The sequence below is a fragment of the Pinus tabuliformis genome, chromosome X, assembly GCF_031772625.1.
Source record: "Pinus tabuliformis cultivar Carrire ecotype Pingquan chromosome X, CPIR1, whole genome shotgun sequence".
Lineage (NCBI taxonomy): Eukaryota > Viridiplantae > Streptophyta > Pinopsida > Pinales > Pinaceae > Pinus > Pinus tabuliformis.
This window is the reverse complement of record NC_142308.1, coordinates 1349237369-1349263720: the sequence shown is the minus strand read 5'-3', so window position 1 is coordinate 1349263720 and position 26352 is coordinate 1349237369. Positions and strand designations below refer to the sequence as shown.

General features: G+C 38.4%; 1 protein-coding gene across 2 annotated transcripts in view; it reads left to right on the top strand.

Annotated features, from left to right (window-relative positions):
- Positions 1-26352, top strand: part of LOC149145070 (ENHANCED DISEASE RESISTANCE protein (DUF1336)) — a 483701-nt gene that overhangs the window by 349151 nt on the left and 108198 nt on the right. For both annotated transcript variants that reach the window (XM_089453046.1, XM_089453045.1), the window contains exons 18-20: positions 17436-17483; positions 18257-18400; positions 18605-18700. In XM_089453046.1, coding sequence (XP_089309172.1) covers positions 17436-17483; positions 18257-18400; positions 18605-18700 — 288 coding nt within the window. The remainder of the gene's footprint in view (positions 1-17435; positions 17484-18256; positions 18401-18604; positions 18701-26352) is intronic.

The window sequence follows — 26352 nt, the reverse complement described above, 5'->3', positions numbered from 1 at the left end:
AAGGTAGAGAAAGTTCATCATACGTCATCATAATTAGAAAGGAGCATTTGTAGAATAAGGATCATTGAGATCCTCCACTAGAATCTTTATAAGAAGGTTCACCTCTACTTGGAAGAAGCATCTTGCTGATAGTCTACATTCCACCTTGTGTGGGATCCATTGTTTAGAAAGATGATGGTATGGTGACAAAGGAAGTGCAACATGTCAAGTCGGTTGAGGTACTTTAATATTCAAGAAAGGAAAGGAAGCTACTGAAGGAAGTCTAGATGACCATATGAAGGAAGAGGTATGTATATATTTGAAAATAGATAGATAAAGTCATGTCATCATATGGTTGTAGTTAGAATGATTGAATGCTCTAACTCATGAGCATGATCGGAGAAGAAGGATCTCTTCCACTAGAGTGACGTATGAAGGCATATAGACAAGATGCCTTGAACTCTTCTACATATTGATAAGATGGAATCAACATAATCCATATGAGGTGGTTGACAATCGTGGCTTCTATATTGAAAGAACCATGTAAAGAAGATCTTGAGGAAAAGCAATATGTGAAGAAAGGAAGAAGAGTTTGTGAAAGATGCAACTATAGTCATGTAAGATTAGATAAGTAACCAACATCCAAGAAATAGAAGAATTAGCTATGACATCTCCATGGAAGAAGAAGGTATGAAGACCCTGATATGGATACTGGAAAAAGAAAACCTTTGTAATATATGTCTTGGAGATGGGTTCATACATGTGCAGGATGTTGATGTTGCAAGAAGCTAAAGTCATGACGAAAGGCCATCATTAAAATTTTTTTATTTGATGTTTTTCTTGATTTCTGAAAATATCGGGTTGGGTTGAAACAAGGCTACCGAAAGAGATTGTAGAAGTCACCTACAACTAGTATTCATGTGATTGGATGGAAGATCTTGAAAGAAACATGACTTGGAAGAGGTAGTTGTATGAAGGAAAGCCAAATGTGGCCTAGAAGATCACTTTCTGATGAAGAAAAGGATGCCATGACTATTGGTTCAATCCTATGGTTCGTAGAGGGAAAGTGATGGAGAAGATGGTCGATGCCCTACAAAGAAGTTCTAGAAGATGAAGTCTTCATGATGAAGAAGTTGAAGTTCATGACATCGAAAGGAGGAGCCTTACAAGCAACTGATAGAACCATGATCTCCACCAAGAGCAGATAGATAGCTGCTATTGGAAACAAGTCCCTAGTTGAGAAGTAGCTTGGTCAAGTCCCTGATTAAGAGGGAGCTTCTAGTATGTTCCTTTTACACGAATGAGTATATCCTCCCTAGTTGAGAGGGAGAGATAGACACATCATTCTTGTCTTCATGTTTTGAAGAAAGAATGGAGGATTGGGTAAACATTTGTGTTAAAATTGGCAACTAGGGCCAAACTCCATGTAGGTCTTTTTATTTATGGCAACTGATATTTTTCTTGGATTCCTCTCGTCGAGAGATGTAGGATTGATCTAAAGATCATCTGATTCCAACATGTATTCATGGAGATATGAATTTATTTATGTTACTTGACAATTTGTCAAGGTCGGCCAACAACCAAATTACCCCAACCTATCCTCAACGTTTTATTATAAATAGAAGAGGTCTTCAAGTCATTTTCTCACACACTTCTCCTAAGATCTCTCTCCACTTGTTTCTGTTTGGTGGCTAGAGAGATCAAAAGGGAGAAACCCTAAACACAGTTGATGGAGGGAGTCTATATTCCGTCTTAGAGGAGGTCAAGCCATGCCCTAGCCGTAGAGTAAAGAAGGATATGGCTACAGTCCTAGAGGGGAACTCTAGCTCTACAAGCAGTCAAAGGGAGCTTCAATACACAGCCAAAAAGGCCCTAATCTGCAGTCCAATCAAGCATATCTAGCCGCTGTTTTATCTAGCCCTAGTCAAAGTGGAGACCTACTTGCCGTCCTAAGGAGCTTCAATATGAAGCCCTAATCAACAACATAAGGAGGCCTAAAACGCAGTCTAGAGATTACCTAATCCATGGTCATCCATACATTGTCAAGAGGCTCCTATACGTTGGCAGAAAAGGCCTTATACACTGATGCCCTAGTCATTGTTTGTGAAGCCCTTATTCAACAGCAAGAAGACACTTATACACAGCAAGAAGGAGAGTCTTAACAGTTTCTAGGCCGCAGTCAAGGAGGCATCATACGCAGGCCTAAACCACAACAAGAAAAGGATGTTAGGGTCACTACCTACAGCCAGCAAGGGAATCCTAAACCACAGCATAGATAGCCCTTAAACACAGCAAGAAAGTGACTTATCACAACGTTGAAATGCATGAATAAACAAGCGTGTTTGCTGTAGGTAAAGGAAGCTGGTATGAGCATGCCTTAAGGACTGTCTGCTAAATTGATAAGTCACTGTTATGCATTGAAGGAATGCATTGAAGTCTACTCCTTTGTGTTGCTGCGTTAATGATGATTATGTAACTGTTTTAAGGATGTTTGCTTCAGAGTTGCTATGTGCTAGGCCATAGGCCATAACATCATAGCAAAGGGGTTTCTTAGAGCTGCTCTATTGGACTGTTTGGAGGAAGTTTAGGTCTGCCTCAGGTGCCTTCATCAGATCTGCAACTTCTCACAGTCATGGGAGTTTAGGGCTGCATATTGTGCCCTAACCAGAATTGCTGGAGCAGCTAGCAATTGGAGTAATGTTGCACCAGGACATGCTGTAGTACTCTTCATGATTGAAGACTGTCATAATGATGTACTTTCTACAACTGTCATAACATCTCATATTTTTGTATTTTACTATCTCTCTTTGCTAAACTATTGAAGAATATAAGAAGAATTAATCAAGGGTTTCCTCAGCCCCACGGGGGTAGGCGAGTTGGTAATTGCATGGCGGTGTAGTTCGTTTGTAAGGCGGACTCCGTATTTGAGGTCACGAGTTCAAATCCCCTGGACTTACCTTGGTGACGCGTTATAGTGGGCAGGCGCGAAGCCCAGAGGTTATAGTGGTGGCGGCCAGAATCGACCCCGTGTCACGCGAGTTGCGAGGCTGTCCCAGTTGCCAATTCCTCTGACATTAAAAAATAAAAAATAAATAAATAAGAAAAAAATAAAAAAAAATCAAGGGTTTCCTCACATTGGGGTTTGTCCTTGGCTAGTGTCCTCTTGTCCTGGCTTGTCCTCTGCTATTTATGTTTATGTTCTATCTGCACTTTACTATCATGTTGATGTGATTGCTAATCTGAATATTGTCATTGCACTAATATGAAAAATTGAAGTAAATCGCTCTAAGCATAGAACATACCTAAAATTAACAATTTGAGATTGGTTATGATACTCTTTAGGATGTGGCAGGGCATCCAATAGGCAAGAGTAGTCGAAGAGGAAATTCCTTGAGGATGTGTTATTCCAAGACAAGAATTGTCCTAAAAGGACATACCCTTTGAACACTCAGGTGGGGTATGTGCCTTGAGAGACAATAATGATGGTGCCTATCATTCATTTGTCTCGCCAACATTGTACTCTGATCTTGTGGAGAAATAACGATGATAGCCAAGGCGTTGCTATGTGACAAGGCTAGTTGATATGATAAGATGCAATGAGATGAGCTGAAACAATAACTTATGAGATGGCTTACCAATCCGACACTTCTTATGAGAATTCTTCATTTTGAGAATGTCCAAGTACCTTGTATGGATTATGATTACCTCCCTAGTTAAGAGGGAGTGTTGAAATCTGTAACTAGGTTCGGTCTTCATAATGACATATGTAATCTTGATTTTATGTATATGATGTAAAGAAGAAAAATGAATTTATTATTTTCATTCTTGATGCATGGGTTTCATGTTCAAGGTTATTTGATTTATCGATCAAGCACCCATTGAGTGCTTCTAGGGCTTGTCATTAAGTCGACAAGTCAATTAAGTCATTGTCATGTATGGAAGACACTTTTTGACATGTTATATATTGTAAAGAATATTTATGTAAAGTCAAAAGTGTCAAATAAACCTTCCAAGACTTTGTCAACAAGCAAAGATCAAGTCGACCTTCATGAGAGGACAAGTCGGCCTCAAAGCAACAATTCGACCTAGAAGAGAAGCCTATATATTAGAGACTTCGACCTCACTTGAAGGGAACTCACTCACACAAGAGTTCGATCAAGAAAGAGGAAAAGGTGCGAAGAAAAGGAGGATTTGAAGAAGAAAAGAAAAGCAAAATTTTGAATTGCCTTTAGGCTACTGTCCTTCACACATGCGAGATAATTAGGGCACCTATTGCAACAACTAAGGCTGAATTGCAGAAGTCGAATTAGGGCATCAATTGGTATACTTTGCAAGTCGAGTTTCCAAGAAAAAAGTATCTATGCAAGCGAAGGAGAAAAGAGAAAGAAATCATCATCTCTCCCACACGTGCAAGAGCTAGGGTTTCTGCAAAAGAAATTGCTAGGGGTCAAAGTTCCATAATTTGCTGAGGTCGAAGTTGCTAGAAGGAAAGGTCATTAAGGAGGAAGGATTGTCTTCGTCTTAGAGGGGACTTTGACAAGGGTCTTAGGTGTTAGAAATCATCATTTGAAGTTCTATAAGAAGAGAAGATTTCTTGTGGGTTTTGCTCTCAAGAGGACAGGCTTTTGTTGAGAAATCTAGGGCATAGAGATTAAGTGATTTCTCTTTGATTAGTAACTGCTTGTGAATGATTTTTACTTTCTTAGATTAGGATCTTCCTTTACTTAGATTATTAGTGTTCTTTTTCATCAAACAACTACCAATGCATAAACCATAAAGAGACAAGAGACACAGAATATAGGCTATCAGCCAGGGCCAAAACCTCTCCTTCTTGAGAGGAAAACCCGAACAAATTCTTCTTCTTATAGAGATTCCAATTGACAAATACCAAGACCAAGACCAAGACCCTTGACCTATTTGCCACTCCAAGACCAAGACACAAAGCTTCCTTGATGAAGTCCTTCTTCCTTGAGTCAACGATAGTCAACCTTCTGCTTCTTCCTTCTTCTCGGCTTCTCTTCAACTTCGGTTGCTTCAGACCTTCACTAGTTTTGGCCTCCTTGAATTAGGCCTTCTTTGCATGGTGACTCCTTCTAGCTTGCCTTGGCTTCCTCTTAACCTTGCCCTACTTCCAACTCGGCTGCTCAAGGGGACTGTAATTCTTTTCGGTTCCTTTTGCTGCAACTGAACTCTTACTTCCTCACACGTGTAGAGGAAATAAACCCAAAAACAGACTTGAAAAGGAGCTTGGTTGATACTCTTCTTTCCTTCGCTTGATAATAGGCTTCCTTAACGAACTTTGCACCTTTTTATGCTTTATACCTTCATCGAATTCATCATTGAAATTTACTGCTTGAAATGATGCTTAGCTGCCCTATAAATAGTTGTTTGCCATGATAATAAGCCAACTTGTCATCCAACTAGGCTGACGTGTCATTTCGAGAGATATTATTATTTCTTTGGAAGTTGATTTGAAGGGAGAGGCTTGGGCTTGTGTTGGAGGGCTATTTATACTTATCTAACGACTCATACAAAATGTAACATGCCAAAGAAGGGTCCTTCATACATGACATTAGCTCAATTTGACTTTTATGGCTAGATGACAAAACCTAAAGGCTCACAATGGGAGCCATTACTAAAAATAAAATTCCTTTCTCATAAAACCCATGACACAAGCTTTACAATAATAATTTTCTTTTTCTTCTTTTCATCAATTACATAAAATTACAATTACACATGTCATTATCAAAAAGCGAACCTAGTTACACTTTTCAACACTCCCTCTTAACTAGCAAGGTATTCATAATGGTACTTGGTCATTTTCAATATGAAGAATTTCTCATAAGAAGAGTCAGATTGGTAACCCATTTGTATAGCATCATATCAACTAGCATTGTCACATAGAAAGGCCTTGACTAACAACTCTATCTCTCCACAAGATCTGAGGACAATGCTGTTAAGACCAATTATGTATAAACACCCTCATCATTGTCTCTCTCAGAACATACCCTACCCGGGTTCTCAAGGTGTGTTCCACCAGGACTATTCTTATCTTGGATTCCTAGTCCTCAAAGGATATCGGTCCTCAAAAACTACTCTTATCTTAGATGCCCTAATACATCCTCAAAGAGCATTGGATGCCTGATGTTTACCCAGTCCTCCATTCTGTCTTCCCAAGTGAAGACAAAAATGATGTGCCTATATCTCCCTCTTAATTAGGGAGGACATATATATTCCAATAAAGGAATGTACTCATTCGTACGAAAGGAATGTACCTAAGCTCCCTCTTGGCTTAGGAATTTTGCTTCCAAGTTTCTACCAAGTAAGAAACTTGTTTCCAGGCTCCCTCTTAATTAGGGACCTACAACAACTCCTCAGGTGGACATGATGGGACAACCATCTGCCTGAATAAATCCTCCTCACGATGTTATGAACTTCTTTTCATTATTTAGGAGCCTTCATATTTTTGGGACTTCTTTGTAGGGAACAAACCATCCATCACTTTCATCCATGAGCCAGTCATATCACCATCAGAAATTGATCCATTTGTTCATATCTGGCGTTCCTTCATGCCATGCTTCCTTCTTCATGCCATGTTTCCATGAGGATCTTTCATCCTGCTACATGGGCATCGATGGTGCAATATATTCATAGATCTTCCCTCGACAACCTTGCTTAAGTCCATCCAGATATTTGTTCAAAAATAAGAAATATCTTTCATCATGACATCTTTCTAGTTTGCATCAACACCCTGCATACATATCGACACATCTCCCAAATATATATATTGTCAAGTGCCCCTTTCTTTTTTAGACTCCATTAGAATCTTCATATCTTTCATGGAGATATCCTAGTCAAATCTTCTTGGTCTTTGGGATGTTGATTGCTTTTACCATGGTTGCATATTCCACGACCTCTTCCTTCCTTTCTTCACACATTTCATTATAAGGAATTTCCAATCAGAATTCCTCTAGTTGTTGTCAACCACCTCATACTACATATGAGGACATATTATGTTGATTTCATCTAGACAATGTGTGACTTATGCCTTCTTGGAGATCCTTTCTTTTGATCATGCTCTTAAGATAGAGCATTGGTCCATGATATCCGCAACCATATGACATGACTTCTACAATATGAAATGTAAGCATACATACCTCATTTTTCTTTAGGTCATCCAGACTTCTTGCAGTAGCTTCCTTGATTGAAAGAGCTTCAATTACTTGACTGCTTCACTTTTATGTCATCATACCATCATCCCATGAATTCCACAAGTTCGGAATTCTTGATGAAACACTTGCTTCCCCTCATGATCAGTGAATCTTTCAATGAAGATTCCATCAGAGAATCTTGAGGATCTAAAGTATTCCCATCAACATATGTGTCCTTTTGACATATGTATGATGAACCTTGTACTAGATGACCTTGCCACTATGAAAATTTCTAAATAGAAATCCTACTGCAGTGATTAATATTAGTTATTGTACTTATTATCTCAGAAATAAGTTATCCATAGTCTTCTTACGACAAATATCAAAATATATTCTACTGCAACCTTCACAATTAAAACAATGCAGAAAGTAAATGTAAGGAAAAATACTGGCACAAATATGATCACAATGACATAATTATTTTTGGACAATCGTCCCCAGAAAAACCCAATGTGGGAAAGTCGGTGCAAAAAATGAGGGTTTTATTACTCTTCAGCAAATTCTCATGTACAAATTACTGCCAACGAAATAGGAATGAGAAATTTTACAAACATTTCTTGACCAAGTTCTACCCCAGGTGAAGCACTTCTTCTTTCCCGGAATCCTTCTGATCTTCTCTGCATCAGACTGCTCTGCCTAGCTTAACGTCAAGTTGCCCATGCAGGTTTTGCTTCAAAATGCCTCTGCGCTACCTCTTTCTGCATCACCCTGTTCCTGCTCTTCGTCTTGCTGCCTTGCACTCTCTGAATATGCTGATGCCCTCTTTGTCTTTCTCACCTGCAACTGTCCCTCTAATTTGATTTTCTCTTGCTGAACTTCAACCAATGAGAAAGTCGATCTTACTCGGGTAATTGAGTATCTGCCTCTAGTGTTTTCTCTAAGTTCCCACCAAGTCTCCTCCTATAATCTTTTCGTTGATCAATCAACGACCCATATTAGATTCTAATCAATGGTTAGGATCATTTGACTTGATCTCTGCCTTATTTTAGAAGTTCCACGAATAGTTCAGATTAATACCTACTAATTATTTTAATTTCCAAAGGTTAGACTTAGAGTCCCATTAAAAATAATTAATTATTTTAATAAAACTGTTTCTGGGTGGAATCTCCCAAAACGATTTCTAGTATTGGAGAATGCATGTGTCTAAGACTTCCTGCAAATTTTGAGGCCTAGAGCACATCTGATGCTAGCCAAAATCAACACTCCCTCTTAACGAGGAATGTGCTCTAGCAATATACTGCTACTGCATACTGCTCTAACTCTAAAGCATCGTCCTCTGCGCTACTGATGTCTGACATGCTGTCCACCAACTACTGTGCTGCTGCTGTAACTGTATAAATTTCTTTGACACTGCCACTGGTAATGCTTGATTTGTACTACAACTCCCTCTGAATGTTGCTCTGTGCAGCTGCTGGCACTGCCACTGCCAACTATCCCTGCACTGCAAACTGTTGCTACTACTGAAACGAATTTTCAACCATACCCATCTGCTCTCTGAACTGAGTGAACTTATCTCTTTTGAGAGCCTTTGTGAGTATATCAGCCACCTGCTCTCCTGTGGGGACATACTGTAGTTGTACTGCCCCACGCTGAACACAGTCTCTAATAAAGTGACAACAAATATCTATATGTTTCGACCGATCATGAAATACTGGATTCTCAGAGAGTTTGATACAACTCTGATTATCACAGTAAACCTTGGTCGCTTCCATCCTTTTTCTGAATAAGCTCACAAGCAATTTTCTGAGCCATATGGCTTTGCACGTAGCTGTGCTGGCTGCCATATATTCTTGCTTCTACTGATCTCAATGCTATTGATTTCTGCTTCCTGATGCACCACGATATCATCCTTGATCCAACACTGAAGTAGTACCCTGAGGTATTTTTCCGGCCTACTGAATTACCTGCCCAATCTACATCAGCGAACCCATTCAAACTGATGTGCTTCCCTCGGGAGTACTTCCACCCATATCCGACTATTCGGTGTACATACCTAGGAATGTGACTTGCTGCTGCCCAATGCACTCTTTTTGGTTCCACCATGAACTGAATAAGACTGTTGACAATAAAACAAATGTCTGGCCTAGTGTTGACTAGATACATAAGCGACCCAATGAGCTGCCTATACAAGGTGGGATCTACTTCCTTGTCTTCTGATGCATCTATTTAATTCTAGTTGGTGATCATGGGAGTAACTGCACTGCCTGTACAAGGTGGAATCTACTTCCTTGTCTTTTGATGCATCTATTTAATTCTAGTTGGTGATCATGGGAGTAACCATGGGTTGACAATCCTTCCTTCTGAATCTTTTCAGAATTTCTGTAGCATACCTTCCTTGTCCAAGGAAGATCTCCCCATTCTTTTGCCAAACTTCCAAGCCCATAAAATTATGCATAAATTCCAAGTCCATGTCTAATTCTGTGTCAAGATTCTTCTTACAATCTTGGATGAGTCTGGATGACCCAATTAGGAATAGGTCATGTACATACAATACCAGAATAAGTGGCTCATTCTCTACCAACAAATAATAGAGATTTGGATCAACATCACTCTTGATAAATCCCAAATGCTGCAAGTAACTATCAATCCAACCATACCATGCTATGGGTGCCTACTTGAGCCCGTATAGGGCTTTCTTTAACCTGCAAACATGAGTTTTTTTCTCATGAGTTTCGAAGCCTTCGTGTTGTTCTATATACACCTCTTCTTCTATCACTCCATTTTAGAATGTTGTCTTGACATCCATCTAGTGAATCTCCCATCCCATTTGAGCTGCTAGGGATATAAAAGATCTGATAGAGGTGTATTGAGCAACTGGGGCGAAGGTCTCTTCATAGTATTTTCCTTCTTTTTGAGCATACCCCTTTGCCATGAACCTTTCCTTGTACTTCTGTATATTGTTGTCTGCAACATACTTGATCTTTGTAGATCCATCGTGATCCTACAAATGATCTATCCTTTGGTCTAGGTACTACTTCCGAGACATCATTTGTCATTATGGAGTTGTATTCTTCCACCATGGCATCCACTCATACTTGGTGTTGAACAACTTCCTTAAAGCTAGAGGGTTCTTCAACCTGAGCTACCAATGCCTGGTATCAATCTGGTTGTCTATGTTGCCTCCTCTCGGCTCTAGGAGCTCCAATAAACTCCTTTGTGTCCCTCAGTGTCTTTCGTACTTCTTTGCTGGTTCTACCACTTTCCTCCTGATCCCGTCGTTCCATCTGTTGAGAATCATCCGCATTTCCTCCTTCCGAGGAGATACTGGTGTTGATCGCTGTACTCAATCCAAGTGTATGTCCTCCTTGCTGTCCTCCTGAAAGCTCTGTCCTCCATGAACTTTGCATCCCGTCTTACTACAATTTTCCTGCTGCCAGGAATGTAGATTCTATATGCCTTTGAGGTCTCGATGTATCCTACGAGATACCCCTTTGCTGTAGCCTAATCCAGTTTACTGTGCTTCTTGTCTAGAATGTGACAATAAGCCGCGCTTCTGAATATCCTGAGATCACTGACTTCTGGCTTCTTCCTTGTGAAAAATCCTTCGGGTGTTCTCTTCCCCAGTGCTCTATGAGGAGTTCTATTTTGGATATATACTGCTATGTTGTAAGATTCTGCTCACCTAGGTGGATCTTGATCATACAACATAGCTTTGGTTGCCCCAACAATAGTTCTATTTTTCCATCCTGCTACTCCATTCTGATTCGTATTATATGGAGTTGTCCACTATCTTTTGATGTCGTCCTTTGTGCAAAAATCTGTGAAGTCTTTGTCTGTATATTCTCCACCATTATCTGAATGCAATACCTTTCTCTTCTTCCCTGTCATACTTTTAACAAGAGCTTTAAACTCTCGGAAACGATCAAAGACCTCATCCTTGGTCTTTAAGAAATAGATCCAGGTTTTTTTGGAGTGATCATCGATAAAGGTGATGACATATTCGCCACCACTAAAAGCCTTTGTCGACATAGGACCACAAATATCTGAGTGTATTAATCCTAATACACATTCTGCTCTATTGTTACTTCTGGGAAAAGTTGTTTTAGCATACTTCCCTAGCAAACATCCTCTGCATAAGTCATCATGTTCACTACTAATGACTGGTACCCCTGTAATAGTGTCTCTGAGCATCCTCATTGCTCCATGGTGTAAGTGCCCCATTTGCCTGTGCCATAATCAATTTCGCTCCTTCTCACCATTACAGTTGCAGCCTATCAATGCCATTGGTGATTCGAGCTGCAACCTATACAACTTGTTGCTTTGAACCCCAATTTTCTTTTTCTTCTTCCAACTTGGAAGTTAGGGCTCAAAGGATTCTCATACAATCCATCAAGGATCCCCTCATCCCATATGTATCTAAACTCGAAACTTCAAAATAAATCTATGACAAACTATTTGAGTTGTATTCTGTAAGCACTGTTGGAGAAGTCATCTCATTAAGGAAAGAACTCTACAAGCTGAAGATGTCAAGGGAATATGGAATAGCCTCATACTTTATGAGGATATCTGAGATCCGGGATCTTGATGATGCCTTGGTTTTGTGAAAGGTTCTTGACAAACAAAGTTACATCATCAAGATCATAGTATTTGAAATTTAGTTTCAGAAGATGCTCAGTTACTTTCTTGTACTAGGCTTGCGGTGCTTGCTTGAGTCCATATAAGGATTTGACAAGCTTACATACTTTGTGGTCCTGTCCCTTCACAACAAATCCTTTTGGTTGGGACATAAAAACATTCTCTTTTAGATCTCCATTCAGGAAAACAGTTTTTACATCCATTTGATGGACTTTCCAACTGTCTAGAGTTGCTAAGGCAAAGAGAGTTAGAATGGTAGCTCGTTTTGCTATGGGGGAAAAAATCTCCTCATAATCGACTGCTTCCTTTTATGCAAAACCTCTTGCCACGAGCTTGGCTTTATGCTTGTCAAGTCAGCTATTTGCTTTATACTTTTTCTTGAAGACCCACTCACAGCCAATCAGTTTGGTTCCCAATGGAGGACCCACCAGCTTCCAGGTTCCATTCTTTATCTGAGCATCATACTCTTTCTACATTGCTTCTTTCCATTCATCATGAGAAGCAACTTCTTTGAAGGATGTTGGTTTGAAATTTGTAGACAAATTTAATTCACAATCATATGAAACATCCATCTCAACAGGTGAATCTGAATCGTCTACATCACCTACATTCTATGTAGTAGATCTTCTTGTTCTTGTCTTTTCAACCTGATCAGGATGAACACTTTCAAGTGTCTTACTAAGCCATTTTGGAGGACCTTTCTGAGATGGCTCAGGCTATTCGGTTGACTAAGATGTGTTTGAATCAAGATTTAGCCTTCCAATTATCTCAATCATATCACTGAAAGTGTCTTCTTGATCAATGGATGAAGCTTCATGAGGGGGAGAGAGTGCTTCAAAAGGAGATTCCACAGATTTATCCAGGACAGGGATGCCCCCTTAAAGATGTGGAATCTCATTATCAAATTCTTGAAAAGATTTTGCATGCCCTAATCTGTCCAAATGATCAAGTTTCCGCTCAACAACATTGCCAGTCTCGGAAGATTCATGAAAGATCACATGTCTAGATAATATAAACTTTTTATTTACTTCATCGTAGAGATGATATGCTTTGGAGGTATCCGAGTGCCCCAAGAAGATACATTTTCGACTCCTTGCACCAAGTTTGTTTATTTGTTCCTTAGATATCAAGACATAACATGTGGAACCAAAAACCTTGAAATGGCTCACTAAAGGAATGTAGCCATAACACATTTCATAGGGAGTCTTGTTTTTGAGAGCATGAGATGGACACCTGTAATTAATATATATTGCATATAGCACTGCATCGACCCAAAACATCGACTTTACATTTTTGGAAAATATAATTAAATGTACCATATTTAAGATTGGCCTGTTCATTTTTTATGCGACATCGTTTTGTTGAGGATTATAAGGCACTGTTGACAATGGACATATCATATTTAAGATTGTCTTGTTCATTCCTTATGCTACGTTGTTCTGTTGAGGATTATAAGGCACTGTTGTTTGATGTCCGATCCCATGCTGATGAAGATAGTTTTCAAATTTATTTGAAGTATATTTTTTTCCATTATTAGTATGAGTAGAGCTAATATGAGATTGTGTATTGTTTTCAATCCATGCATGAAATTTTTTGTAAGTTTCAAGAGCTTTAGATTTGTTCTTTGACAAATATACCCAACACATTCCAGTGGTTATCAATAAAAGTCATCATGTGTTTATTATCATTTGTAGAAGGAACATGCATAGGGCCACACAAGTTAGAATGAATCAGTTCAAGCTTTCTTTCTAGAATGAGAATTGTGAAAAGATTGTTCTTTGTGTTTTCCTATGATACAAACATCACATTATTTAAGTTTCCTAGGAATGGCTGGCAATCCAGTAACACTATTTTTCTTCAATAGACGAAGACTGCCATAGTTCAAATGTCCAAATCTTGCATGCCATAAGAGACTGGATGGTATTGTACCTTCATCAAATTGAGAACTATATGCAAAGTTTTGTGCATGAGTAGGGGTTCCTTGTAGCTTCAAGAGTCTTTCTTTTTCTATCCCAGTCATGACAAGTGAGAGGTGATGAAAAGTGAGATGTCTGATGCTTTTCTGACCTCAACTTTGCCATCTAACATGTGAATGGAGTGTCCTTGTTGATGGATGTGAACCAAGGATAACAAGTTTCTCCACAAATTCGGGAGGTGGAGAACATCATGTGGAAGAAAGTCAGGGAGACCGGGAATTTTGAGCCTGATGGTGTCAAGCCCGGATGGCTTGAGTTTTGACTTGTCTGCAAAATAGACTGCTCCATCTACATTATCACTGAAATCTTTAAAGAAATCTCTTCGAAAAGTCATGTGGCAAGTTGCTTCTGAATCAAACAAGCATGCGTCTTTCCATGAAGCAAGTGAAGTATTAAACAATCTTCAATTACTCCAATATTGCAATGTGCCACAATATAATGAGTGGATTCGGGTGCTTTACCTTTCCCTTGATCTGGTGATTTTCCTTTCTCTTCATTACTTTCTTGTTTGATTCTGTCCCAAGAGAGCTTACATGTGGAAACATCATGTCCATTTCCATTGCACCATATACAATGAAGATCAAGCCTTCCTTCTGTCTAGCCCCCCTACCTTTATTATTCTTCCTTCCACATCTTTTTCTGCCATGTCTTCCTCTAGAAGAATCCTGTGCCTAATTCATCTCTTTTTATGCAAGGCACACAACTTCTTTAGAAGACTAAGCAACTGTCTTCTTCTTCCCAAAATCTTTCTCTCTTTCAACAAACTTCTCCACAAGAGAGTCAAAACAAATCTCCTTAAGTTTGCCACTAGCTTGTAATGACTCAAGATAATGAGAATAAGTGGGATACGGTGCCTTGACGAAAGCTGTGAGAGGAACATCTATTTTAACTCCAATAGATTCTATATCATGCATACTGGCTCTTATTTCAGAGGCTAATGGAAGGGGATCATCATCTTTTAATTCTAGATTGAACAATTTGATCATTAATTGGACTACTTCAAGCTTAGAGTGTGAGTCATACAAGTCTTTCAGCTTCTTTAAAGCTTCAAAGGCATTTGTAAATGGTGCAATATGATGACTCACCTCTTCATTGACTGATGCTGTAATCAAGGCATAGGCCTTGCTGTTCTTGTTCTCCCATATTGTGAGCTCTTTGTCAGATGTGGGCTTTTCAGGTGGATTCCCAACTTCTACACAAACTTCTTTCCACAGCTCATTGAAAATGAGGGTATGATTTATCTTCCTGGACCATTCATGGTAGTTCTATTTGCCAGTGAGAACTGATCCAACTAATAAGAGAATGCATCTTTAAATGGAATTCTGAACTGTGCTTTAAATAGTCAAAATTTAATATATATCTCTATAAATAAAATTACCCATCATACAATAGTCTGCAATAACTCAAAAATGAATGCTCAAATGTGAACCAACACATGCCGGTGCAGCCATATAATTCAACACACCACTGCATATATGAACCACTAAGCAGCTTGTAATAACCATGAATGACCAACATGTACCGTTATACCATCATATATGACCCACTACTTATACCAACGTATATACAGATTTTGAATTAGCATAAAAGCAATGCAAGCCTCAACACATAATAAATTAACTTCATCGTTCAACACAAGCACATATAACGCTGTGCCCATATATTGCACATTCAAGCACATTGCACATACCAGGATTAATCGCATATATAACACCCAACGTGTATCACACATTCAAGCACTGTGCATATACCAAGTGAACGCAGAACCATACGACCAACATACCACGACTGCAGGAGTTATAGCCATCAAAATCTTCAATTTGCAAGGGTTCAACGAACAGTGAAGAGCACCATTTGCATCAGAGATACGAACCAACACACTACAAGTTTCGACCAGAATCAACAGAGGGTTTGAATCTTTAATGCTGTCAACACATATGGTCTGCTTCAATCCATGAATTTAATCAACGCAGAGCTTATATACCAGTATATACAATTGCACTTTAGAATTAACTCACGAACTTCAGCACAAAGATATATGCAACCACAACACTACAGGAAATTCATCAACGGTTCAAGAGTTCACCACAGGTTGGCTATGACTGTTTGCAGAGATTCAACATAGAGAATTGAGATTTCAAGAGGAATTTGAAATGAAATTTGAGCGGACAGAGGACTGTATGCATTCAGCTGACAGAGGACAGAGCAAGGAAAATAGCAGGAGTTACATAGGATAAAACACTAAATGGGACCTGTAGCTCTGATACCATGTCAGGCTAGGCTTGGGTAACTCCACGAATGAATGATTTGCATTAAGAGAAATTATCGATATATACATTGAGAAGGAGATTCATGGAATTCATATTCTAGTATCTCTTCACCTCCTCATTTTCTTATTTACAATAATTTCCTAATCCCAAAGATTACATGTCAACAATATATATATATATATATATATATATATATATATATATATATATATAATGGGTGCATTTAGCCCAAGGACACACCCTTTCATGGTGGGGCCAACTTGTCCCTTTTGGACTTACATGAAACCCAAAAATAGAATTTATTTTATTTTAATTTCCATTATTTTTATAGACCGCCTTAGCAGGCCTTTTGGCATGTGGGAATAATCCTCGATGCTACATGAAAGTCAATAGTTGGGGCTTAAAGAGAAAGAGTGGGGACATAGGCTGAGGTAATAATGGGCCTCTGTTTTGTGTGTGCCACCCATAGCAAGTTGTACAAATCTTTAATAGCCTGCTAAAACAGAGTAGTAACAGTCCTTATTTGTACCATTGCTTTTATTGCTGTTAAATTTCTGTAACTTGCTAACTTCTGCAAAGGTGGCTGCTTCCATTTGATGATTTGGTATAGTCTCCAAGGTGTAAAGTGAGGTTGAATTAGAATTTCTTTCATCCTTTTCTCCCTTGATAGGCTTGACAAATGACTTAGCAACGAGGTCAAATGAACCCATTTCGCATGTATCTAATTTTGTAGTAGGAAACCAGTGAGCTTTTCTTGCTTTACAAGTTTGATTGAGAAAGTCTTGCTTTAAGGGAGTTTTATGCTTTGCTTTTCTTGGGACTTTTTTGGCAAGGCTGCCAACTTTCCTTATTGTAATTCGACCCTTTCTCACTTGTGTGATATGTAAACTGGGTTAATTCAAACTTTTGAAAAGTCGACCATTAGATGACTTATGATGTCAAGGTATCAGTTAGAATGTTGTGATTTGTGAATGGTTTTGATTCTTATCTTTGAATCTGCTTTCTAAAATTTGAAAAATATTATTATAGTTTTTACACTTGACATATCCCCACCGTATCTAGATGTCAGCTTTTAACAAATATGACAGATTCTTATTTGGTAACTAAGGTTTTATCAGAATATTGAATAATATGATCTCTTCTCTAGAACTGTGTATCTGCTATATGAATTCTTGAATTATTTTAAATGGAAACTCTATCTTTTATAATCTATGATTATAAATAAATTGGTTCTGATGCCAGTGATCTATATTTCTTTTCTCAGGAAGGATTTTGTTGATGTATGGTCATAATCAATTAAAAATAAATCTTAAATTTTAGTGGATGTAAATATAATGTCATAAACATGATTTCTGTACAATTGTAAATTGTAATCCAATAGCAGCTTTTTAACTATGATTTTCAATGCTATTTTGCATTTGCAGACAGAAGTAGGTAAAAGTTTGCCATTCCTTCTTGTCGTAAATTTGCAGGTATGAGATCATCAACTTAAGCTACGATATTCAGTATATGCTTAATATTTTGTTGGATTAATATTGTCATTAATATTTAATATAGCAACTAATGTTTTTCATGTCCATTAGAGTCGTTTTTAATGATCATTGTTTCCAATACATATTCTGTTAAGCATGTAAATGAGAGAGCTAAGATATCCTTTTCTTGCATCGATTTTTCTCCTCCATGATCTGTGTCTCAAGAAATCTCAATCACCCTATGGTATCACCTAAATTTCTGAAATGCTGAGTTGTTCAAGAGTTTGAGAAATTGAAGCATCAAAGATGCTGGATTAACTACACTATCATCATAGATTGCTATACAGATTGTATTCATGACCATATGTGATAATAAACAATGGGATGACAAATCGTAGTGTTTCCTCTTAAGATGTGGTCCATTAGCTTGTTACTTAATGGCACCGATAGGTTGAGCAACGCAAAGGGTGAAAGCAAAAATTAGGCATTAAAACCACTGCAAGCATATGATTGGCCTTGAGAGTTTTCTTAGGTATAGATTTATTAGACTAAGTTTGATGGCATTCAGTAATGTAAACTTCTATTTTTGTGGAACGTTACATATACAGGCTTCTGTAAATTACGTTGTCTATTATAGGAAGACATTAATCCTCTGAGAAGTGAAACCTGTCTCTTTAGTCATGTCAATAATTATTGCATTTACATCATCCTTTTAATGATGCTTTCCTGATTCAACCTGAAGTACATATGAGCCATTTTGGAGTTCTTCACAGGTACCTTCCAAACCAAACCACAGCATGGTCTTTTATTTTGGGGCCAACAGACCAATCCGTAAAGGATCTTTGCTGGATAAGTTTGCAAATGGTGATGACATGTTTCGGGATGCACGCTTTAAACTTATCCCAAGTATTAAAGAGGTATGAACAGTGTATTCATCAGTTAGATGATTGTGGCATATTCTTTTAAATTCAATGTCGTTTTTATATGCCCCTTTGTCCTTCCTCTGTGATTGGTTGCAGGGATATTGGATGTATTCATCAGTTAGATGATTGTGGCATATTCTTTTAAATGCAATGTCGTTTTAATATGCCCCTTTGTCCTTTATCTGTGATTGGTTGCAGGGATATTGGATGGTCAAGCGTGCTGTTGGTACTAAAGCTTGTCTCTTGGGAAAGGCAGTGACATGTGAATATCTACGACAAGATAATTTTTTAGAGGTAATAAGCTTAACTGCAATGATTTTACCATGGGATATTTTGGGCAAACTGTCGATTTCTTTTTTTCCTTTTGCGTTTAGAATGTGAGGATGAGATTTGCTGATGTCAGGTTGTTGCCATGCAATATCAGGCCAGATATAGGTTCAGAATGCAAGTAAAGACATCAATATATGACTGAATTCTCTAGAAAGAATACTAGTTTTGAATCCGTAGAAATATCATGACTCGTTGTTGATGTTTTCAAGATCTAGCTGATATTCCCTCGGGACTTTTATGGAAACAAATTTCCATTGGATTCATTCTGCCATTGCACAGCATTCATCTTAGTGTAGCAAATATTGGTATTATATCACCATCATCGTGAATTATTGTGATTTTCTCAACTTGGTGATACTATCACTAGAAAAATGGGGAATTGAGTACAAATGAGTTATTCACTATTACATTTACCCATAAAAGGTTTGAAAGAGGGGGATGCTTTAGATGTTTAAATTTAAAAATTGTAAAAGTTAAAATATTTTTAATTAAAATGTTTTCCAATATTTTCCATAGTGTTGCTGATAAAGGTTCTTTCCGGACCCTCAGTGATATGTTTTCCAACACAATGTTTGCAACATTGGTTCATATCATGGCACACCTGATAAGCTTAGCAAGTTAAAGAAGTGCATGAACAAACAATGACACAATTGTTTGGGCAGCAAAACCAACTTTGAATTTGGATCAACAGAAAAATTTGTACAGCATGTGAACAACATGAAGCACCAAATAATAGGTAATAATCTCATTTCCAATATCATGTCTGATATAAATAGTCTAGCTCAAGCCTGCTTGGAAGCAGGAGTGGGGAGCGACAATTTTCAGAAGCTTCCAGGTCGGGAGCGAATCTGGAGCAAATTTTATATATTTTGATGAATATATGTCAACAAAAGCATGTAGAGTAATGAATTAGTTATGAAAAGCATAAAACATGGATTAAACCATATAACATCAATCATCTAGTAGTTATAATCTTCATCAACCACAGGTCCACAAATTACAAGCTCTCATTTGTATGGGATGTAAGGGTGCACATAACCAAAATAGCATCGACTGCAATCCATCTCTGAACCAAAAATACATGAACAAACAAACTCTAGATGGTCTCTACCATCCAAAAAAATCATGCTACAACAAATACTTATATATCATCAAATTCATTGCCTATCTTCGGATTTTTGTTATTAATATCACCCTCTAAGCATTAACATAAGATAGAAAAAACATAATATGTCAAGTCAAGATTTTGTTTGAGTGATGGATACATTTTTAGTAGGGTCATGATCAGGAGTTCGAGAACCAATGTCGCTAACATCAAGATACATAGAGGGCTTGGTGCTCTTGATTAAATATGAGTTGCATACCCTAGTACATGACAAAATCCAATGGAAACAATGCAATCCCCCCAATCCTGAAATCCTGAAAAACAAATAAGTCTGCTGGATTTTGAGTGAGATCCAAAATTCTACTTTCTCCATATGAAATCCCATGAGTTTAGAACCACTCTCAAACATCTTGATTTATTTCATGGTAATGTTAAGAAGAATGTCATTTTTACTTTAAGAATTTAACATTGTCATGAATTTCATATCAATGCTAGGGCTATAGGCTTGAATATTAGGATGCACCACTCAAAAATTATTGTTTCTTTGAAAAATATTATGTTTGGAATGCCTTTGCAAAAACAAATTGCGAAGAAAAGCTACGCAACGAATCTCTTTTTGCAAGAGCACGGTCTTGAAAATCCATCCCAAATAGGGTGTAAATATTAATATAAGTGGCAATGAATAAGTGCAATGATGATAAATAAGTCGTGTGATGATATACTAATATGCATTGGCTAGCCACAAAGGTGAAGGGTTGTATTCCTTCATTTATTACTTACTATTATTGTTATTTATGTATTTGACATCATTACAACATTCCATATAGTACAGTGTTATCCATAAATGAGGGAAGAGGGAGAGATATGGTCAGTGGAAGGTGATTTTTTGTAACTGTCACTATTTTGTGAGATGTTCAACTACACTAGCATAGCTTGTGTTCCCTTTGTTGTTTTGCCGATGAAGGTGCCAATGCAAGATGATTTCTTGTGACTGCTAGAACTTCATGTGAACTTATGCTGAGTTGTTCAATTGTGCCAAAATGTTCTAGAGCATTGCTAATTCAGCCATAAATAAAGGTCATCTTCCTTACATAATGCTCCTTGGATGCATTAGCCATTGCCTCTACTAGGACCTTCAAGTAAGTCCATTGTTAATTTGTTGAGGTTATATGCCTATCACAGTTAGTAGGCTTCTCGATGCATTGGCTCCCCTTCCACCTGCCCCACCCCCCCCGCACCATTTAGATACTCCTTAAATGCTCCTAGCCATATCTTGTTGAATATGATCATTAGGAATGCCATTTATAGAGAATACATTCATGTCACTTGGGTAGATCTACCTTGTGAACTTAAGCCCGGGATGGCCGTTAACATTTCGTGGAGATGATAGATGGTCTCATTATTAGACCAACCTATACTCTTTGCCACTAAACTCCTTCAAGATCCCTCTTGGTCAATTTCGAGTTGGTTCTCATGGGCTTTGTGTTGTAACTTGATGTTCTATGCTGAAACTGTTAGGGTCCTATGTTATAGGAATCTTGGTCATGTTAGTCTTTCTATTTATCTGAGGTCAATTTGTAAATATTAGTCATGATGACCTGACTATTATGGTTTAAAGAGGTCTAGATTTAGATTAAGTGTCATGTAAAGTTTGTCTATTTTGCTAAAATTCCAAATGTCTAAAGTCATGAGGTTTCATTATTAAAGGGGTAATCATAGGAAGTTTTTGGTCACCATGGAAGAGTACAAAAGGATCATGTCATAAAAATCCTTGGTCATCATAAGTTAGTCACCTAAGTCTAGAGGTCAAGTCTACATCAAAGCAATCATGAGAAAGGATTGGGCACATATTTGAAGGTTTTGCTGAGTTTGAGTACAACGGTTGAAAGTACAATGATTGAAAGGACAATTCGTTGCCTTTCCTCAAGCGTTGCGCTATCTAGGAGATGGTACACATTCATTATTTCCATTTTCAAATCGCAATCATTGCTATCAATTCCGCTCCAAGCCGTTTTGGGAAATTATTTGAACTTTTACCTTCATCCAAGATCGCTCATTTTCTATTCATTCGCATTAGAACCCATGGTCTGGTCATGCTAAGGCGCTGTGCAAAGGAGGCAGGGGCACTGCGTTTCCACACAACGTTGGTTTTCTTGTCAAATTGAACACCAAACTCCTTTTCACAGGTGCAAAATCGAACTAATCTTTGTTCCTTTGCCATGAATAAATTTTAAATTGCATGCATGAGCCAGCTAAAACTGTTCAAAGCCTGCAAAAAGAGAAAATTCATCTTCATTGCATTTTTTTGTAATTTGCTGCACTTTCTAAAATCACTGTGTTTTCTCCTAATTGTTGCACTACCGCACAATCCTTATATTTTGTGTTCTTCATTGCCAAGACCGCATTCTCCTTTGCAAAGCTTCCATGTGTAAATTGTCCTATGTGTTGAAATTGCATTGAAGCCCCTCACCCTAACTGTTGTGCTTGTTTGAAACCCAATTGCCTTGAGCGCTATGTTTTTCACAAGGTGTTGCGACTATCCCTTTAAGTTCTCTATCAGCAGTTAAAAATTTGCAAGTTGTTTAGGGTTTTTCTGAAGAAAGTTTGTATTGATTAGTCTCTTGTGTAGAGTTTGTTGTTTCTTAGTCATCATCAGAGGTTTAATTTGAAAGAGTCCTTATCATTACTCCTACACTATTGCACAAAACAAGTTACTTAAAACCCTAGACTATTCACTACTGTAAAAAAAAATCATGTCAACTCTAGAGGAAAAGAAGCACAAGGGAGGTGCTATTGTTCGATTTGAGCCACAAGATGTCACATTTATGAAGACCCAACCATCATAATGGCTTTTGAGCAGGTGGGGTGTTTGAGGTTTTGTGAAAAGATTCAAGGGTACAATCTACAATTGACTAAGGAGTTTGCCAAGGGTTTTGATGGATTGCAGGCGAAGGTTGGAACACTTACTTTTCTGGTCGCAACCTAATGAATCGCTGATGTGTTAAAATTGGCAACTAGGGACAAACTCCATGTGGGTCACCTTATTTATGGCAGCTAATATTTTTCCTAGATTCCTCTTGTTGAGAGGTGTAGGATTGATCTAAAGATAATTCGATTTCGACAAGTATTTATGGAGATATGAATTTATTTGTATTTACTTGACAAATTGTCAAGGTTAGCCAGTAGCTAAATGTGTGGCACACATGCCCAACAAATCATATAAGTACAAGTGAGGTTGATTCATTATCAACTCATCTCATCTCGACCCATCTTCTCTCTCCTCATCTCATTGGGCAAACAAGAAGGAAAAATTAGGGCAGCTTCTCTCATGTGTGCAAGAAGAAGGACGAATTAAGGCAGCGTTGACATTTATAGGGATGCGTTGACCAAATGTTGAGTTGTTTTATGGAGCATTGACCAAGGGAAGACTTGCGCTGACTTTTTAGGGGTTGCGTTGACCAACGTTGACCTGAAAGTTTACCAACGTTGACTGGTTAGGGTTGACGCAGATTGCTGAACTTTTGACTGATTATTGTGGACTGTTTTAGGATGTTGAAGGTAATTGTTGAAGACCGAGTTCTTCAAGTTGACTAGAAGTCAATCCGGGGCTGTTTTGACCAAGTTTGACTTTGCCGATTTAGGGTTCGCTGCTGTTGTTATAAAATTATAGAATTTTGAATTGTACTATTTCTCTCTGCTGAACTTTGAAGATTAAATGAGAATTGATCAAAGGGTTTCACCGCATTGGGGTTTTTCCATGGCTAGCCGCCACATCTTGTTTCTCTTTTCTATTAGCACTTTACTTTATGTTTATGTGATTGCTAAACGGTGGCTAATAGAAATATTTGAAGTAAACTGCTCTAAGCATAGAACATATCATAATTTAACATGGTATCAGAGGTGAGGTGAAGACAAAGCCCAAGCAAGAGAAAGAGCTAGAGCAATCACTGAAGGATGTTGAAGCAATCTTAAAGAAGTCATGGGGTCCTTAGCACACTTCCTTGCTGAAGACAAACTTAGTGAGAAGTCTGACTATCACGGATGGAAGATGTCTCTTGATCTGTGACATTAGAAGAATAGGAAGTGTTGGACCATGTGAGAGGAAGAATTGTTGAGCTTCCATCAAATGCATCCACTGCTGCAAAGAATAAGTGGATCAGGGCTGAAGTCAAAGCAAAGAAGATCATCCGGGACTCTATCGATAACACCTTGGTGGCCTATGTTTCTGAGCTGACCACCTCCAAGGAAATCTACAATAGACTAGTGAGTTTATTCAAAGTTAATGATGCAAATCAGGTTTTGTTCCTTACAAATAAGCTGAAGAAAATTAAGAAGGGAAAAGATGAGAGTATGCAAGCATATTTCTTAAGGATCACTGAGATTAAGAATGATCTCCTATCTATTGGGGAAGTAGTTCCTGACAGGGAAATGACTATCACAACTCTCGGAGGGCTGCCACTTGAATGGTATATATTCAGGACTACTCTTCTCAACAATAATGTAATTCCTGGATTTGAGGAATTGATGGCAAGATGCATTCAAGAAGAAACAAGGATGGAAGAGCAAGAAATGCCTGCACTTAAAGGAAATCCCTTTGCCTTTTCTTCTCATGCTAAAAGAAGAAACCATTTCAAGGCTAAATCCAAAGGAAAGGTCGGACCGAAAGGTGGAAGAAAAGGACGATGTTACAATTGCAACAAAATGGGCCACTATGCGATGGAGTGCCCTGATAAAAGCGACTCACACCATGATGATGATGATCCAATGGTAAAGGTAAAAGAATGTTGGAAATCAAGGAAGAGGTCAACACTTCAAGAAGGCAAGAAACTCCAGGTATGAATCTAATGTTGTTAACAATAAGCAAGATGAATATTATCTACCAGCGGCCCTCTCTACTTCTGCTCCCCCGGACTCGTTGGGAAATTGGCTTATTGATAGTGGTGCCTCAAGGCACTCACTGGTTACAAAGAAGCTCTCTCTAATTTGATAGAGAAGGAGACCAACCTGGAAATTGTTCTTGGGGACAACTCAAAATATCCCGTGAAAGACATAGGGAATGTCACTCTTCAATTGAATCAGGGAAATACAATTCATTTACAAGAAGTCCTATATGTACCTGATCTCAAAAAGAACCTATTGCCCATTTCGGCAATGGAAGACAAAGGATACGAGGTGGCCTTCATCGATGGCAAGGTATGTGTATGGAAAAAGAACTTTAAAGATGCTTTCACTCTTTGGTTTCGAGTTGATTCATTATATCAGGTCGAAGGAAGTCCGTTGGGTGTCATGTCTTGTGACACATCTTTTTAGTTCGAACTATGGTATCAAAGGTTTTCTCACCTTCATTATAAAGCTCTATCCGATGTTAGAAAAATGGTGACCGGGATGCCCGAGTTCAAATTAGCGCAAGAAGGTGTATGTCTGGGATGTGCCAAAGGAAAGCTCAAAAGGGGACCATTCCCCTCAAGCCAAAGCAAGACCTCTAATATATTGCAGTTGGTTCACTCAGACATATCTGGTATGATGCCTGTGAACTCCTTGGGAGGGTATTTATATTACCTCACTTTTACAGATGATTATTCTCGGAAGACTTGGATATACTTCTTGAAAAAGAAGGATGAAGTGTTCTCTTGGTTTCATCACTTCAAAGCCTTGATCGAGAATCAAATCGAAAAGAAGATCAAGATCTTAAGGACTGATAATGCAACTGAGTATGAATCCAATGAGTTCCATGACTATTGCAAAGAGGCTGGCATTAAGAGGGAGACTACAACACCATATACTCCTAAGCAAAATGGTGTGACAAAAAGGAAGAATCGTACGATTGTGGAAGTTGTCCATGCTATGCTCCATGATCAAAGACTTCCGAAGTTTCTATGGGCCAAACCTGCTGCAAATACTGCCGTATATGTGCAAAACCGATGCCCTCATCAAGCATTGGGTTCCAAGACTCCCGAAGAAATGTTCACTGGTAAGAAACCTAACGTATCTCATTTTAGAATTTTCAGAAGTCCTGTATATTTTCATGTGCCGAAAGAGAAAAGGAATAAATTGGGAGCATCTAGAAAGAAAGGAATCTTCGTGGGCTATAGTGAAAATACTAAGGGCTATAAAATCTATGTGGTTGGTCAAAGGGAAGTCGAGATTAGCCATGATGTCACCTTTGACGAAGATATGGCTCTTAGCAAAGTTGACAATCTTCCTATTGTAAGGAAATTTAAAGAAGCCGACACCAGGAAATCGGTGGAAAAGGAAGATAAGACGATGCCCGATGTGGAAGAACCTATGGATCCTATTGATCCCCCTCCGCAAGAGCCTTCCTCTTTTAGGAAGAGGTCTTCATGGCTTAGGGGGACACTTGATGATGTTGAAGGACACATTGCACCCAGAGGGACTTTCCGGGAAGGTAAGAAGCTGGCCAGGTATCAGGGATACTTGACCATCATGAGCACGATCGTCCAAAATAAGGCTTCATCATTTGCAGAAGCTGTCAAGCATAAAGTCTGGAAGG